Source organism: Pyxicephalus adspersus, chromosome 4, assembly GCF_032062135.1.
Source record: "Pyxicephalus adspersus chromosome 4, UCB_Pads_2.0, whole genome shotgun sequence".
NCBI classification, from domain to species: Eukaryota; Metazoa; Chordata; class Amphibia; order Anura; family Pyxicephalidae; genus Pyxicephalus; species Pyxicephalus adspersus.
The window spans coordinates 9035453-9052945 of NC_092861.1; the positions used below are offsets into that span (position 1 = coordinate 9035453).

The window sequence follows — 17493 nt, forward strand, 5'->3', positions numbered from 1 at the left end:
GTCTCAGATTGATTGACAGAAGTCCCCTAATGTCTCAGCTTAAAGAATAAAGATTTCCCAATGTCTGAATGTCTCAGTTTGATTGCTGCAGGACCCCTAATGTCTCAGCTTGGTGGTTCCCTAAGGTTTCAGCATAAGGAACCCTGGTTGAGAAACACTGGAATAGAGGGAAATACTAGACGCCTTTAGGATAAATTGGAGCACCAAGTTTGAGCCAGGCCTTCTTGACCTCTCATGTCCAAGATTTGCTATAAGACCACTCCCGTGTCTATAGACTGCTATGGCACCACTCCCTTGTTTATAGACATTTATAACACCACCTTGTCAGTGGACAATCAAGGCACCCAAACCCTTTGGTCATGTCAGTTTATTAGCACCAACCCTTCTTCTTTTTCCTCTAATCATAGTTTTTTTATACAAAACTCTAATTTGAAAGCAATTTGTAGTTTGGTTGCTTAGTTATTATGTTAGAGAAATGGCTTAAAAATTAATGAATTGGTGCAAAGAAATTCCCTGATTGGTGGAGAGGCCAGTCACATGACACAGACTGGCCAGGTCCCTCTAGTTCTTTGATTTCTCCTTTTTAACATGTCCATCTTGCTTTAGAACATATTCCTCTGTTCTATAAAGGCACCTAGATGTTGCCTGTTGTTCTTAGTGCTCTTATGTGAACGCTATACAAGGGAGGGGAGCTGTAAATAAATAAAAGATCATCTTCATCAGCACCTGTTGCCTGACAGGTACACGCATGTGCAGTAGAGCCAGCAAGTCAAGCCACCACTCTGAGGCGACGTAAGGCTCCTGACGCACGCGCAGTACGTCACCTTTCAGTCAGGTGGGCGCTGGCTAGAGACCGGAAGTTGCGGCCGGGATTAGGAGCAGACAGGACACCGGCTAGACATGGAGGAGATTCGGGACCCGGTAACTGCACCTTCCCTGCTCCCTAAACCCAGCATCCAATATCATTACAGGAAAGACTAGAAGCCCCAGTCCTTTTGGTGTGTGGCACTACAAGGCTCAGCGGAGAGCAGCGTCCTCATCCTGCCCTAGAGGGGGCGCCAGTGGGCCCAGCAAGCCCAGCAAGTCTCCCTGACAGATCATTAGGGCTGCGGGGATGCAAAATGTCAGGGAGGGGCCAGTGATGTCACTTATGCAGACTGGGGGGACTACAAGTCCCAGCATGCACCTGGCCCTACACAGGCATGCTGGGATTTGTAGTCCACTGAAGGTGTTCTCTGTCATTACCAACACATCCTTGGAGAGGCCGATGGGTCATTTACCATCATTTCCTAAAGTGATTACAGGCAGAACTGTTAGAATCAATCACCGTTTATTCAGACGTTCACCTAATGCTAGGCATACACTGTGTTTTCACCCAATGTTCATACATTCATCTGAATTGTGATCACTTTTTTACCAAAATATCTCATCCTAATGATGACAACCGGTGCGAAAAATGAAAAGCCTTGCATGATAAATCGTCCATTAGCATTTTGTATAAATATTGGTTCTAAAGTCTCAGCTTCAGGGTTAGTGGCCCCTTTAGGGTCTCAATTTGATTGTCAGAGGGCCCCTAATGTCTCAGCCTGGGGGGTGCAGTCCCCTGAGGTCTCTGATTGTCAGAGGGCCTCTAATAACTCAGCCTGGGGGTTGCGGTCCCCTGAGGTCTCTGATTGTGGAAGAGCCCCTCATGTCTCAGCCTGGAGGTTGCGGTCCCCCGACGTGTCTGATTGTCGGAGGCCCCCTAAGGTTTTAGCTCATGGGGCAGAGGTCTCCCAAGGTCTCAGATTGAGGGTCCTTTAAAACCTCAGCTTGTCTGGGGGAGGTCCCCTAGGTTATCAATTTGAGGGCCAGAGATACCTTAAAGTTTTAGGATGAGGGCAAGCAATGTCATAAAGTCTGAGCTTCATTGATCAGAAGTCACCTGGCTACGCTTTAGATCACGGGTCCCCTAAAGTCATTTTTTAGGTCGGAGGTCCCCTAGGGTCTCAGTTTCAGGGTCAGAAACTCCGAAGTCTGGTCCTGAGGGTCGGTGGTCAGCTTGAGGTTCAGACGACCCCCAGTGTTTCCCCACCCCCTTATCCAGGTGCACTACCCTGCACTTTTCAGTAACCTCCCGGGCATTTTAAGGGGCTGGCACCTGCCTAAAATTTCTTCCCACCCAGATTAAAAAAAATTCTGCCCTAAAGTCAACGGTACCCCAAAGTTATTGGTTGCAGTTCAGGGTCCTCTAAGGTCTCAGATTGAGGGCTGTAGCTCCCCTAAGATCTCATCTTATGAGTCAGAAGCCATTCAAGTCCCAACATGAGGGTCGGAGGTCTCTTAAAGTCACAACATGAATTTCAGAGGCTCAGATTGAGGAACTCTTAAATCCCAGACCCTAATAAATCCATTTTCCTCTGTCCATGGGCCGCAATCCAGGTCACATGACTTACAGAGGAAACACATCTCTGGTGGTCCATGATTATTAATGTAAATATCCCAGTATTGGAAACTAGATTAGTGAATGTTGATAATGGAACGTGGATCATTCTGTAAAGAAATTACACTTTTATTCCTCCAACAAGATAAGCAGGGCTGGTGGTGTGGCTGTTTCTCTGACCAAAGCCCAGATTTGCTTGGCCAAGCTAATCATATAAATAGGGAGAGAGGTTAAGTCTGAGCCTCTTCTAGGAGAGTGCCCCCTGCTTCCTGCAGGATGTATAACACCCAAAATATGAAGCTAGAGCGCCCCTGGCTGCATGCAGGATGTATAACACCTATATTCTGAAGCTTTGCACTTTGGAAAGTTTGCTGCTCCCAGGGCTTGTTCCTGTAACGTTTCTTTGCTGGGATCTTCAGACACTCTTTATCACCACTATAGGGCTGTCCTTAAACAATACTTGGCTTGTTAATACGGTTTCCTTAAATCTTCCTGTTCCATTGGTTTACTTAATAATTTGCACAGAGCCTACAGTCACATTACAGTCATTCCTAGAACACCATTATGACCGTGCCCCAACAGTCTCCTCATATCAATATCTTTAATATCAAACGTAGAGACTTTTTGGTAATGTTATGTTTAACACAACACTATTGTAAGGCCCTGCGGCATTGGTTGGACTTTATTTTGAGACTCTTCTGCAATCATTCAGAATTCCTTAACTAGTGCAGTTGACCTATGTCTGGGTTGTATATGACTTTCTTCAAGTGGGTTTTGCACCTTGTATAAGAATGCTAAACCTGTTTCAGACAAAAAGGGCTATAGGTCGCTAATCAAATTCAAAGCATGGCATTACCCAGACGTCCTTTCTAGTAGGTAAACATCCCCAGGTAAATCTTCAGATCTTGCAGAAGATAGGCAAACTATCACATGTGATGGGATTTAATAAAGTTTTCTGATGTCTGTAGTTTCACTAAAAATAGAGAACTTTTCAGTACTGGCTGTGTTTGTGGTGGGTCTGTGTCTTTTTCCCATGTCCTCATTGTTCTCCGGTAGTGTAAGTGTGATACTAATGGGGGTCACCTCCTTATCCCTCTTTATTTCAGGGCACAGTGACATTTAATGATGTGGCTGTCTACTTCTCTCAGCGGGACTGGCAACTGATGGCTGACTGGCAGAGGAAACTCTACCGAAATATCATGAAGGAGATCCATGGAGCGCTCAATGCACTCGGTAAACTGTTTTTTCTGTGCTGTAAAGTTTTTCAGAATATGTGGGATTTATATGTGATAAAATGATCTGCTGTGGGGCATCGTGTATAGAGTAGGATCCATAGGGGGTGACCAACAGGCGGAGAATAGGAAGACTTCCTTTACCAGCCTATCCAGTGGCTTTAATGGTCACTGAAGTGTTGTTATTGGATGGCTGCTAATGGAGCGCAGTGTTCTCCCTGGCCCCTTTTAGCGGGGCGCTCCACCCGGCACTTTTTAGAAACCACCTGACTGTTCTTGGGTGGTTAATGAAGAGTTTTCACAATACATGGGCTGCCACCCACTAATTTCTTCCCTTAAAAAAAAAAAAAAAAAAAGTCTGGTTATTGTGTAATCTGTTCATGTTTATCTTTTAAAATGTTATAAAAATGTTGAAACAAAAAAAAAAAAAGACTCTGGGTTGAACACTGGAGCCTAGTCCTGACTTCAGAATTTATTGCTGTTTTATGAAATTGTAATAGTTTTTTTTTTCTGCCATTTTACATGAACAAATTGCTATTTTACATTTCTTTTAACTAATCAGTAACATTGTCTGTTTATAGTAATCCCAGACTGTTTTTCCCTTTCCTTGCAGGGTATGAGATTGCTAACCCTGGCATCCTGGTGAGGATTCAGCAGTCTGAAGAATTGTGTTTCAGCGATGAATTCAGTAAAGAGGAAATGTCAGCAAATGGTGAGGATCTCTTACATTGGGCCTGATTTTTGTAAAGCTCTCCAAGACTGGAGAAGACTATCATTGGAGTTACTGGATTTCTTAAAAATCATTTGCTATTAGATGGCAGATGTTTTAATTCCTGAACCAGATATATTCCAGGTTTGCTGGACTACCCAGGTTTCCCCATGATAGTCTATCCCCTCCGATCTTGGAAAGCTTTAATAAATCAGGCCCATTGTGTCTCATACTCAAATAGCTCTTTACAAGTTCAGTTTATTATTTACTTTTATTGTGATAAATACAGCCCAGATGTATTGAGATTGACACTATTCATCACAGATGGTAAATTACATGTATTGCTTAACTTCAACCTAATGTAGACTCTATATAGGGATTGTGTCATAAAAAATCACAGTGGCTGTCATTGCTGAGCTACTTTTGAAAGATTGTTTCCTGGGTGACGTGTTGACCCAGCTGGTTTGATGACCCAGAACAAGTATAGAAGTACTGACCCGCTGATAACACTTATTTACAGCTTGATTGTTCCAGGTTGTGACTCAGAAGTACAATAAGCTGATTTAACTCTCTACATTGTGTTTTTGGATTTCTGTTCACAGAGGAAACCAAGACATGGGGAGAACAGACCTTAGAACACTACTTAAGCTGTATACACACGTGCAATACCTGTCGTTGGAAAGGATCTTTCACGTTCCCTTCCAACGACTAATGACTGCATAATGCATGAATGAGTGCAGTACATACAGCACCATTCTGATCTATGGAGAGGGGAGAATGACAGAGCGGCACCCCGCTGTGCTCTCTACCCCTTCACTTGCATTACAATGGTTCATTGTCCATCATCCGTGGATCTGCCAAGATGGTCATTCAAAATATGAACGACAAGCCCTGTACACACACAAGATTCTTGTCCGATATCAGCCCTGAGCCGATTATCGGAAGGGAACCATTGCACGTGTGTACCTAGCCTTAGAAATTGTGTCCCTGGTTTACAGGAAAATGATTTGACTTGCAGCAGGGCAGTATGTCTAAAGCCAAACTATTTTTTGGATAGAGTATGCAATGGTTGAAGTCACCCTGTTGATACTGTCAAGGACATTATTATTATACATCATTTATATAGCGCGGACATATTATGTAGGGCTGTACAAAGTCCATAGTCATGTAACCAGCTGTCCCTCAAGAGAGCTCACAATCTAATATGCCTGCTATAGTTATATGTCTTTATTACATTCTATGGTCAATTTCGGTGGGAAGCCAATTAACCTAACTGAATGTTTTTGGAATGTGGGGGGAAACTGGAGTACCGGTGGAAACCCACGCAAACAAAGGGAGAACTTGCAAACTCCATGCAGATAATGTCCTAGTGGAGATTCCAACCTGGGACGCAGTGCTGCAAAGGACAGAGTGCTAACCACTGAGCCATAGTGCTGCCTGTAAATACATATCAGCCTATAAAAGAATCTGATGTACTACTTTGCCTTCAGCATCTTCAAGCTCTAATGCATTTATATTGTCTGGCAGCTGCTGGTATCAGACACTTCAGGTGTGTAATTTCAGCTGCAGAAATCATTAGTACATCAGAGTTTGAAGGTTGGAGCAATTGTATAAATTAATCAATGGATGTTTATCCTATTTTAAAGTGACCCTGTAAACTTTTCTGATGCTCCTCTGTTGTTTCTTTCTAGCCTGGGGTTCACGTGGCGATGTCCTGGAAGAACCCATGGCTGACACTTCTGACCGTGTACTAGAACTGCCACACACTAAACCCAACATCTTACTGCGGGTTAAAATGGAGGGTGTGACCAGCGAGCAGAGCAGCCAGACTTCTGTACCAAAAATAGAAGAAAGCACAGAATCCAGTAGGTTTGCAGCTGTCAGACCATGCTTCTTAAAATGTATTAGAAATAATTTCTTAAAGTTTATTTTAAAGAGCCAAAGGGGTGAGATCTGTTGTGTCTTTTGTGTCTGTGTTCACTTCCTGTCTTATACACACACATCATGTATTAAAAAAAAAATTGAAATTGTAGTTCCAATTGGAAGATTTCCTGTCAACTTTTTTGATTTCTTTTTGTCTTAGTACAGTGGTCACCAGGACAAATAGAGAAGGGAAATCTCCCCAATTGTGTACAAAGCAAAAAAAACCTTTGCATCTATGTCCACTCATAAGAAAAGAATACAAATTTGATGCAAATATTAGATCTCCAATAAACAGCAAGACAAAGCTGACAGTGTCTCTAATCCTTTTCTACTCTGACCCAACCTTAACAAAAAATGGCTTCAGATGTAAGGCTAGAAAACCCAGCATGAATGTGAACTATGAGGGAGTAGTGGACAATCCTGCTTAATCTCTGCTCTGTCATTGTAGCTTCTCCTGTGCAAATTTAAATACAGTAAGTAAGGTAAGCTGTTAGTGTACTTCTACAAATATTTTCTATCCACACCTTTGGTCAGCCACAGCGTTGATATCCTGTGCTGAAATCTTCTTTGCACTGCCACACATGCACAGTGTTGTTAGTTCTAGGAAGAATTATCTATAATATTTAAAAATCGAAGAGAATGATGGCAGTGGGATTCAAGTTAGTAGCCATTTGGGAATGGGACAGATGACCCACTGTTGACTACATAGAATGGGTAGAAGGGATATGTGTATTCTCTTAAGATTTTGTATGCAATGGGCCTGATTTATTAATGTTTCCAAGATATAAGCCAACCTGAGTGATCCAACAAACCTGGATTGGATTTATTTAAAATCATTTGATGTTGGCAAATGTTTTCAATCCAGAACTGATCCATTCCAGGTATGCTGGATGACCCAGGTTTTCTCATGACAGTCTTATCTTCTCTAGTCCTGGATAACTTCATTAAATTGGGCCCATGTATGTCTTTGTGTGTTTTGTTTTACACATTGAGCAGAATAATCATTGTTTACACCAGTCTTTTTTTTTATTTTGCCATCTGGTCCTAAGATTTTCACAACCCTTGTAGCCTGGTGACCTAACTTTTTGTGCTATGGTTAATCGGCACCACTCAATCACTTTCCCTTTCCAGCCTGTGAATGGACAGAAAGGGGACACAACAGACTAATATCACCTCTCTGCTCTCTTATTCTGTTATAAGGTTAAAATTAGGGCTTGACAAGTTTTTTACATCCATTCCTTTAGCTCCGGAGTAATGCGCTGTCAATCTGAAGGGCTGTGGATGAAGCTACGCATAGCTTTCACTGATAGACCTATCAATAATGCTACACCTAAGCATCTACAGCAGCAGGAAGAATTTTGTTACCCTATTGAAGTAACTATCCATTGGTTCTTGCTGATTGCTAGATTACCAAGTATTCACAAAATGTTCAAGGAGTAAGGAAAATAGAGACACTGAACTTATGGGTAGGGGCAACTTTCTCACATGTGTTTTTGCTTGCCTGTAGTTATGAGAGTGATTCCCTCTCATGTGATGTTGCTTTTTCTTGGTCAATTTGTAGGCCAGGCTACGTTCTGGACCAAGTTGTATTTGCTAATTGTAGTGGAGAAGTGAGGTCTGGCTATGCTGTTTGGATCACAAGACTGACTGAATAATATAGTTCCTGTTCTGTATTAAGCCAAAAGCCAGTAGTTATGCTTTCATTTTGAATTGTTTTATGACTTATTTTTCTAAGTCCTTGGTGTTGTTGAAGCATATTGAGGTGAGAAAAATGTGATAATTATGTTGAAGTTTTGGTAGACACCCTGCTGGTTTCTGTGATACTTTTACATATATATATTTTTTCCCTGTGCAGGCAACATGGTTTTTAATCCAGAGTTAGCACTATGGATCAAGCAGGAAGAAGCGCATTCATTTCCAGAGAAAGAGGACCGACCACAGCCTGCTGTGGAAGGTGAGTGGAGAAATTATAGTACACATAGTATAAAGTAGTATTGTTTTGGGCCCATATGTCTAAGGCTGGCACCAGGAGCCTATTGCTTGTATCTTACCTTTAGTGTCCAGTGGGCCTGGGAGCTTCCCCTGCAATACGAGCCTGTCTAAAGGTTACAGCCTAAAAGGACAAGAAGGCAGACCCCTTGTGCGCCGACTTTTGTCCGCTTTGCTCTTCTTTTTAGGTTTTGAGCGAGGTTGCTGATCTGGCTGTGCCTTCTTACAGGTTTGATTTAGATCACAAGAGTTGTTGAACATTACTAAAAATCATTTCTCAATTAACATTTGTTTCAACTGTTTATTTAGGTGTTTTCCTAAAATTGCAGGTTTAGGTTAATTTCTGTCATGTTAACTGTTAACCAAATTGTGATATCTGGACTTGTCATGGCAGGCTTTGAAGGGTATTCCGAGTATGCTGTGGTTTGTACCTACCAAAAGTGAACTGGGGTTGGAAGAAATTGGGTCTTGGGCACCCAAGGTACATTGACGCACCTGGAAGGCTGTCTTGCATTGTCCGATACCACAGAAATGTATACCGTTGCACAAATTGCTGAAAAACAAGACAAAATTCTAGTCTTCTGAAGCCTCTGCTGATAATAGTTACAGTTGCTGATGTGCTTATGTCATATCTCAACCAAGCATTCAAGCTTTAATAGTTTCTGAGGATAGGATGGTTTTAACTTGGATTTAATCATAACCTTGAGAATAGGTATCAGAACACACTGCATTGGAAAGTTTTAGGCGCTGGTTGCATAACCACAGACCAGTTGGGGTGTTCGTCCTGACCAACAAAATAGCATACAATGAGCATAATCATGCAACAACTGCAATGGAAGAAAGTGGCCTGGTCTCTACAGAAGAGATGGGACTAGTATGCAAAAGAACACTACAGACTAGTGGAGGCAATGTGTATTTCTATATGTGCTGTTAACATGTTGGTGCCATATAGCATAAGACACCTTGATATTGCGGGGTCAATGATTGATGGGTCAGTCAGTCATCTACATAGTATTAGACAGATGGCTTTATTATTTTGGCTGGTCACTGTATGGAGTATTAGTTTGCTTCAAGGTTGTGATCACTGACTATTGAGTATTTTTCAGTGATGGACATGTAGTTAATGAGGTTCGCCTAGGAAGTTTTTTTTGGTCATTCTTGCATGTTATTGTGTATCATACCAACATGTCCTTTTCTAATATAGTACCTGATTCTGACTTTGTCCTCTGATGTGTCATGTTGTAGAGGTTTTAAGGAAAAAAGCAGCAATCCAGATGTATTTTTTTTTTCACAAACCCTCACTGAAAAAGGACCTTTAGAAGCCCCTTTAATCACATGCCTTGTTAATGATTAAAATCATATAATCAGATCAAAACACAACTGGTCTAATGATTTCCTCTATGTACTTCTATCCTTATTGAGGAAAAATGGCCTCTTTACTCTAGAGAACCGTTTGAGCTTAATTTCACTCGCCATACATGACACTCAATCTGGATTTGCACCATAGCATTAAAGGGAGATTATTCTTGTATAATTGTCAGTGCTCCTGAGGTGTTTGGGTGAAAGCAGACAGTTATTCATCTGCAATCTTTCTTGAGTAGAAAATTTGAAAAGAGGGATTGATGGCCGTCTGTCACGAGGACATTTGCTGATGCTGTTGAGTTGTCACCTAAAATTGTTGGGTTCTATCTTGTCTCCACCATTGGAATGGATACAGCTTTGGCTCATCTGCGGCACACAGACCTGTAACCTGGTTCCTTCCTGTCACTTCCAGCACGCCGAAACCGAAGGGATGCAATGGATTCAGGTCACAAGCTTACCCAAGCCTTCCTGCAATAAGCCAGCCATGCAAAAGCGCAACGGACTAAAGCTGAGGGACAAGATTCTGGTGCCGTGTGCCTATGAGAATAAGGAGTCTGTGGGATCGCTGGCTGCCTAGTTCAGAGTCAGTTGGGCTCAGATCACTCGGATCATAAAATGTCGAGAGGAACTGCTGTATGCTTTTCAGAACAATGAGAGTGGAGACCGCATCAGATGGTGGAGGAGGACTACTAATGATCAGGTTAATTCAGCTGTTTGGGCCTGGCTGTTCTCTGTCTGCGGTACAGACATTGCACTGTCTGGTCGCATCATCTGGGAAAAAGCACTTCAGATCGCCCACGATATGGGAATCCAGGACTTTAAAGCTTCCAATGGCTGGTTGGAGAGCTTCATAAAAATGCACAATATTCATCGGGGTTCTCTGCCATGCTCATTGATGGAGTTTCGGGATGATCGGATGGAAGAATGGTTTTCTACCTTCACCACCACAGACCGATAGCAAGTGTTATAAAACTTCAGTGCCCTGTTATGAAGAACTATCAAGTACAGACTGAGGCCTGTAGAGACTTTACAAGAAACATTTATTTTTGTATTTATTTATTTTCCAATAAAGGGGAAGACATACAACAAATATAACACTGTACAGTGATTACAAACATTAACCAAAGTAAAAATACAGGTTTTTCTGGTGTTAGTGATGAGTACCAGTCCGAGTCCAATAAGCCTAGGTCTTCTCAGCTATAGGAGCTCAGTATAAGATACTGTAAGCCAAGATTTTTGGTTAACGTCTGAGCATAATGTCCAATCTGCAGGTAACTATAGAAAGATGTGGGTGGAATTTCAAATTTTTGTTGATCAACAGCAGTCTACATATGCATGGATGAACAATCTGTTAGCGAGCCAGGGCCGAGACATGGAAGGAATACTGCTGTCCGGAATCCCAGGAAGGTGTACTGCTGTCTGGAATCCCAGACATCTCAAAGTGCTAGTGCGGTTTATTTGGCTGTCCGTTCTCGGACTTGTGCGAATATACACTACCTGGCATAAAAGCTGCACTGAGTGGGCGGAATATAAGGATTGTTCCAGTTTTTACAAAGTTTGGGTGAGTTGTGTGTGCTGTAATAATTAACCCTTTTGAGCTTGGTGGATTCTCATATGCATTCTACACGAATTACTGCCATTGGGCCTCCCATAACATGGAGATCTGTGAAACAGAATGTGTGTTTTAGAGTGTACCTCTTCAGAGCACATCAGAGAGATACTTTAGTTGGAATTTGTCTCGGCAGAAAGTCATTTAGAGGCCCGTGGCATTTCCCAAGTAGTAGTATGCGTTTTGTGCACCACAGAATAAAAAGTGTATTGTTTGTGGAATAGTTGTGCTGCCAGGGCGCCAAATGTTGCAACCAAGACCCATTCAGGAAGAGATGACTGTGGCAAGAAAGAAAAGAAAAGGGACAGAACAACATAAAAACACACACATAAGGTAAACACCAATAATCTTGAGATAAAAGAATATCCAAAGCAGTTCGGAGGATGACCTCCCTCAAGCCCAAGGACCAGCCGTGGAAAATTTAGTCCATGGTTTAGAACTACTACTGAGCGAGCTGGGAGACCCCCTGGGAGACGTGATTGGATCGACCAATCATAACTAGTTATTGTCATCTCCTATACCTGGCTTGGAGAGGGAAAGATATTGAAGGTATTATGGTGCATATGGTTACAATACAGGTTAAGTTAAGATGGGATCCATGGTAAAATAGATAACAGAGCACAACCTAAGTAAAATATATATACAAGAATACTAAGGGTGGCATAAATCCAATGAACTTCCCAGTCCCCCCCTCCTAAATAAACTGGTATAGCAGTGGAGGAACCAGGCAGCTGGCAAAATAACACAAAGATATGGTTCCAGAGGTAAGACAAGGAAGGTGAACTATCATCATCATCTACACTGCCTAATTACAACGATGGGAAGTCTGTCCCAAATATTAATACAGTAGATAAATCAAAGTTTACAGAAGCGTTAGCGTAGGGTCCAGCTGGGATAACCCAATCAACGTCCCCTCCAGGATTCCAGACTAGCTAGAGTTCAATCCATCAAGCGAAACGGTCAAAGTAGCCATGGGGTGTCCTTGGCCTCACAGGGCCCTTTTTCTATGCTCAATGTTCTCTGGAGACTGTTGAGGTTGCAACACTGTCAACTTTTTTGAGGGCAAAGTAGGAGTGGTTCCCATCCCAATATGGAAAGACAGGAGATCCTAAGGGTGGGGCAGAAGTGTGCAGATCTTTGGTTTGTCAAACAGTGGCTGACCTCCCATCCCTAAGGACTTTCAAGCTGAAAGGGAAGACCCAGCAGTAGGGAATGGAGGCATCTCTGAGGAGTGAGGGTAGGGATTTTAAGGCCCATCTGTGCTAGAGGGTTATCCTTGAAATTTCCAAGAACTGGTAAATCAATGTTCCTCATTTTCCTGACAATCGGCTGCATCTCTTCTTTAAGTGCGATGTCATGCACTCTGCAAATTACATCCCTAGGCCTAGAAGTAGTTCCCAGAGGCTTTATGGCTCAAATTTGATAGATTTAGCAGTAGGATGACCCAGGACAATTAATGTAAAGTTAGTTTGGAGCACCTCCTGTAAATTAGAGGATTGAGAGGCTTCATGCAGACCTCTGACCTGGATATTGTTACTGCGTCCCCTGTTAGCCAAGTCCTCCTGATGGAGTTGGAAATCTCACTGGGTAGAAGCTTGTGAGGAAACCTGGGTTATCTGGGATTTTGCCGATTGCTAATCCTCATCTACTGTGTCCACCTTGTCCGCCAGATTACATGGGTCCACCCACAGTGTGTGGTTTTCAGCTCTGCAAGTTTCTTTGACCTCAGTGATAAGGTGGCGGAAGTCCTCCTTAGTGGGCAAGCCATGTAGGTAGGTGTCTGGCCAATGGGTCAGGTCAGATGTCATATCCTGAGATATTTTTAGGATGGCACTTATGCGGGATGGAGGGGAACTTCTTTAACATGGGGGGTCTGCGTGCTTCCTTCAGGTGGTCTCCCCAATGTCAAGGCATATGTCCCAGGGCTTGTCTAGATGGAAGGTGGTCAACCTTCTAGGAAAGGATCATGGAGGAGATCCCCAAGGGGGCACTCACTGATGCATGGTGCTCTAGGGAGTTGGCTATCCGATTGTCTCTGTGTTAGGAGTCTCTATGGTCTGTGCAGCCGCTGTCTTTGTAGCAGGCAGAATGGCAGTGAGCATGTGCGAGGTTGTCTGTGGAGGGCTGCTGCCTGGTGACCGTCAGGCATCCGATCCCCAGTCCTCTGATGAAGAAGATGTCTAACTACGCAGGGATAGTTGTGTGCCAGAAAAGTCTTGGTTGGAAAATTGAGTGTCACTTCAGCGCTGAGGTGGATTTTGACCCCTATTCATGGTGTTCCTTGGCTATCGTTCCCGACTCCCTCTTCTTCTGCCAGCCTATTTGGAATGCTGATTCCCACTGAAAGCTATAGTAAAGTGCAGGCTGGAGATATTGTCATTGCCAGAAAACATAACAATGGAAATGTACATAAATGCTTCAAGTTTCTGTAGATTTGGGCTCATGTCCATCAACTTTCTTTAGCATTACCTCAGTTTTGTCACTGAGACTTTTATACTGTATTTTTCCTCCAGCCATATGACATTTAGCAGGTTGGGGGGCAGGCATACATTACTTTTCTGAGTGTGTCTGAGAAACATTTTTTTCCAAAATTCATTGGTATTATATGTATTCTATATTATTTATATTGAATTGCTTGGCTTCATCCAGCTGAGGTAAACATTTTGGTCTTGGTGTCTTTTCCTGAACATCTAGTTATAATTTATCCTAATGCAGATCTCTAGCTTTGTAAAGAAGACAAAAAAGGGGTTGAGCCTTTACACCTTTACAACCTTTACATGCATTCAGTCCAACGTTGTCACCCTCGGAGTTCCCAGTTTCCCAGGTAAATGACAACCAGCATAATTCAGTCCACTCTTTGTAAACCTTCAGCTTCCTGAGAGACTCTTATACTAATATTGGACAAATACCAGGAGTTGAGTTAAAAATCAGTTGTCCCAGCTGTCTAAGGAGCAATTATCTAAAGAGCAGTTGGTTTTTAGTGTACTCCTCTTTTTTTATTCTGATATATCAGCCAATTGTATGAATTTTAATGGCTTACCTTTTAATCAAGACACAATATGGTCAAAAAAGTGTGGACATCTAACCAGCATGTTGGATTTCCCCCTTATTCCTTCTTTAATTTGCAGCTCTATATTTCAATTGGTGTTCCAGGTCAAACCCAAAGGTGTTCAGGATTGGACTGAACATCTTTGGGTTTGTTTCATTGGCAGTAATCTTCACTAAATTCAATTATTTGGAGGGTTGTCCACATAGTTTTGGTCATATGGTGTAACAAAAAGGTGGTCTCAATATTGCATCTTTAATTCTGTCCATCATGTTAACTTGTTGTGTCCCTTCACACAGATGTCACTCTACACAACCATCTTGAGGAACCCATGAAGGTCATACATGGAGGGCAGCCTCTGCCTAAGGTGCTGGTGGGGAGCCTACTTCGGTATTTTGATGAGGAGAAAGAGAGACAGGCTCAGCTAAGGGGATCCTTACCAGCATTCGTGACTGAGCCACAGCCTTTAGTAGTGACAGACAACAGGGCTCACCACTGCTCCATAGACTGGGGTCTCCCCAGTGTAACCGCTACTTTCAGTGAAAGACTGACTACCAGTGGGGTGAAACAGTATAAATGTTCACAATGTGAGAAGACCTTCTTACGTAGCACGCAGCTAAAAGAGCACCTACGCACTCACTCTGGTGAACGACCCTACCAGTGCCAAAAATGCCCAAAGACTTTCAGCAGAAGCACGCAGTTAAAGGATCACCAGCGTACGCACACTGGGGAACGACCCTTCCAGTGTACTGAGTGTGGCAAAACCTTTACACACAGCTCCAACCTCATTCATCACCGTCGGACCCACAGTGGCGAAAAGCCTCACAAATGTCACCTGTGCCCGAAGAGTTTTAGCCAGAATTCGGATCTCAACCGACACCAGCGGACCCACATGGCTGGAGACCACCCGCACCAGTGTATGCGCTGCCATCGGACCTTCATATACAAGTCCCAGTTGCGTATGCACAGTCGGGTACATGTGGTGGAGGACATTCTTCGGGGTGTGGAAAGAGGAGATGGAGGAGAGGACTTGGCCTTCAGTGAACCACCACTCTAACTGCTCTCTTTGCACCATGGTGCATATGCGTCTTATATTATATTTGAATGTATTTTATGAGCAGTACACTAGGTAAAATACTTCAGTGTTTGGAATTGATAAGAATTGTGGTTACCACTGTGTGTATGTGTATGTGACATGTCCAAGAACTTCAGCACACCTTGAAAACAAGTGTAAGCTTTCTGAAATGACACAGATATACGGTTAGGTTGCTTTCTGACTTACTGATGGATGCCTGAAATGCCTGCCGCATCAACAACATATCGATCTCTACAGTCATCAGAAGAATTCCTATCGATACTGTACAAAATGGCAATGCATTTAAAATTAGCACTTTGGGATGACTTACTACAAAATTCCCCAATGATCGACCCAGCTAATTGGACAAGTTTTATGTTTGAATAAAAACATAGGTGTCCGTTTTATACTTGTGATATTATACCACATGGTTGTTAGCAATATGCGTTGTCTGTAATAGCACTAACATTTTGATGTATACGTCGATGAACAATACAAGTGCAAACTTACCCATGGCTGTCTGTGGTACAATTATCGTGAGGTGCGGACTTCATGGGGTGGCTCAGGGCCTCTCCTCTGTATGAGATCTAGATTGGACGAGGCAGCTTCACCATTCCTCTACAAGACAGGGCAGCTGAGGACCTCTCTGTTGTGTGAGATGCGGACTGTACAGGGCAGCTGAGGACCTCTCCTCTCTCGATATAAAATACAGACTGTATGAGGCAGCTGATGACTACTCTTCTGTGTGAGATCTGGACTGGACAGGGCAACTCCTTCATGTGAAATTTAGATGACACAAACCAGCTAAGGACCTCTCCCTTGTAAAGGATACAGACTGTATGGGGCTAATGATGACCCTTCATCTGTGTGGGATCCAGACTGTATAGGGCAGCTGGGGACCATTCCTCTATGTGAGATACAGAGGTACAGATTTAGACCATTCTAATTGATTACTGCCTCCTAGTGGAGACAAAAGCTGTCCATAACCGCCGGGTTTTCCTTTATATAGCTATGTAAAGTACTTTGTTCAGGACATAAGACTGATTCAGAGAGAGGGTAGGAACAAGTGAAAGAATACCTAGACCAGCACTAAATATTTAAAAGAAATGTATGTAGATGAACAGGTGATATAAGGCTTGTGTACATAAGTAGGTAGTGGAATATCCTCCTGCAAACACTACTTCAAGCTGCTGAGATGTAGTCCAACATTTCCCCATGTTAAGAGGCCTCAGCTTCACCTTTTGCTTAGAGCTGAGCCTTGTGTAAAGGTTTTTTCTGGCTGCTACTTATTAAAAGAGGAGCATATTTATGTGTTTACAGTTCCACACATTAAGGCACATTTACAAATCAGTTACAGTTTGTGAGAACAGAGTTAATATTTTTTAGCATAAAGGGATCCTGTTGCCCAGTACTTCATTACAGGTTACCTTGTCCTCATTTGGTTAATGAATCTTCATCACGGTGCTAAACAATACAGATCTGCAGATTAATGAATGGACATTGAAGGCTCTGTTGTTTATAAAGATAAAACCCATCATTCTCTTCCCAACATGCTCTGGCTAACCAGACAGAACCTCTTGTAATACCTAAGTTTTTCAGCCATTAAAGTATTAGCTCTTGTGTTTCAGAATTTGAAAGTGATTGCTAAGCATATTGACCTCCATGTCGTTCCTTAACAATTGACTTAGTTCCTGTCTGTGCTGGACCTTATAAATGTGACTGTATATAGCACAAAGGGATATAAAAAGTATTATGTATACAAGAAAGAATTGTGTTTGTATGAAAGTCCTGCATTGTTTTGCCTGTATAACTGTAGATTGTTGTTGGGAAAAAAAACAGCTAAGGTTGTATTTACTCATACGATAAAATAAAGAAATTTCTGGGACACTGCACTATTCAAATAATTGTTTCACTTTGTACTGCTTTGACTAAGAAACATGTACCGAGTAATCTGGTTTCTTGAATGAACTGTAAGAAGTGCCAGGAACAGTAAAAGAAACTGGTTTAACCAGCAACCAAGAGAGTGCATACTATATGGAAAAAGTGGACACTCCTCCAAATAACTGGCAACAGGTGTTTCCAATGAAGGATACCATTATCCTACAACATACTTCCCATATCCATGA

The 17493-nt window shown here is 42.5% G+C and overlaps 1 protein-coding gene across 1 annotated transcript; it reads left to right on the plus strand.

Annotated features, from left to right (window-relative positions):
- Positions 1-822: 822 nt before the first annotated feature.
- Positions 823-17262, plus strand: LOC140328036 (zinc finger protein 324B-like). The gene is made up of 6 exons (XM_072407347.1): positions 823-921; positions 3529-3655; positions 4268-4366; positions 6055-6228; positions 8142-8240; positions 14592-17262. The coding sequence occupies exons 1-6, from the start codon at positions 901-903 to the stop codon at positions 15347-15349; spliced, it is 1278 nt and encodes a 425-aa protein (XP_072263448.1). The 5' UTR covers positions 823-900; the 3' UTR covers positions 15350-17262.
- Positions 17263-17493: the final 231 nt, after the last annotated feature.

Bases quoted from the DNA above. Each gene is read 5' to 3' on its own strand.
- LOC140328036 (XM_072407347.1), top strand. From the start codon at position 901: ATGGAGGAGATTCGGGACCCG. The intron at 4,367-6,054 runs GTGAGGATCTCT...GTTTCTTTCTAG, and splicing joins AGAGGAAATGTCAGCAAATG to CCTGGGGTTCACGTGGCGAT. The intron at 6,229-8,141 runs GTAGGTTTGCAG...TTCCCTGTGCAG, and splicing joins AGAAGAAAGCACAGAATCCA to GCAACATGGTTTTTAATCCA.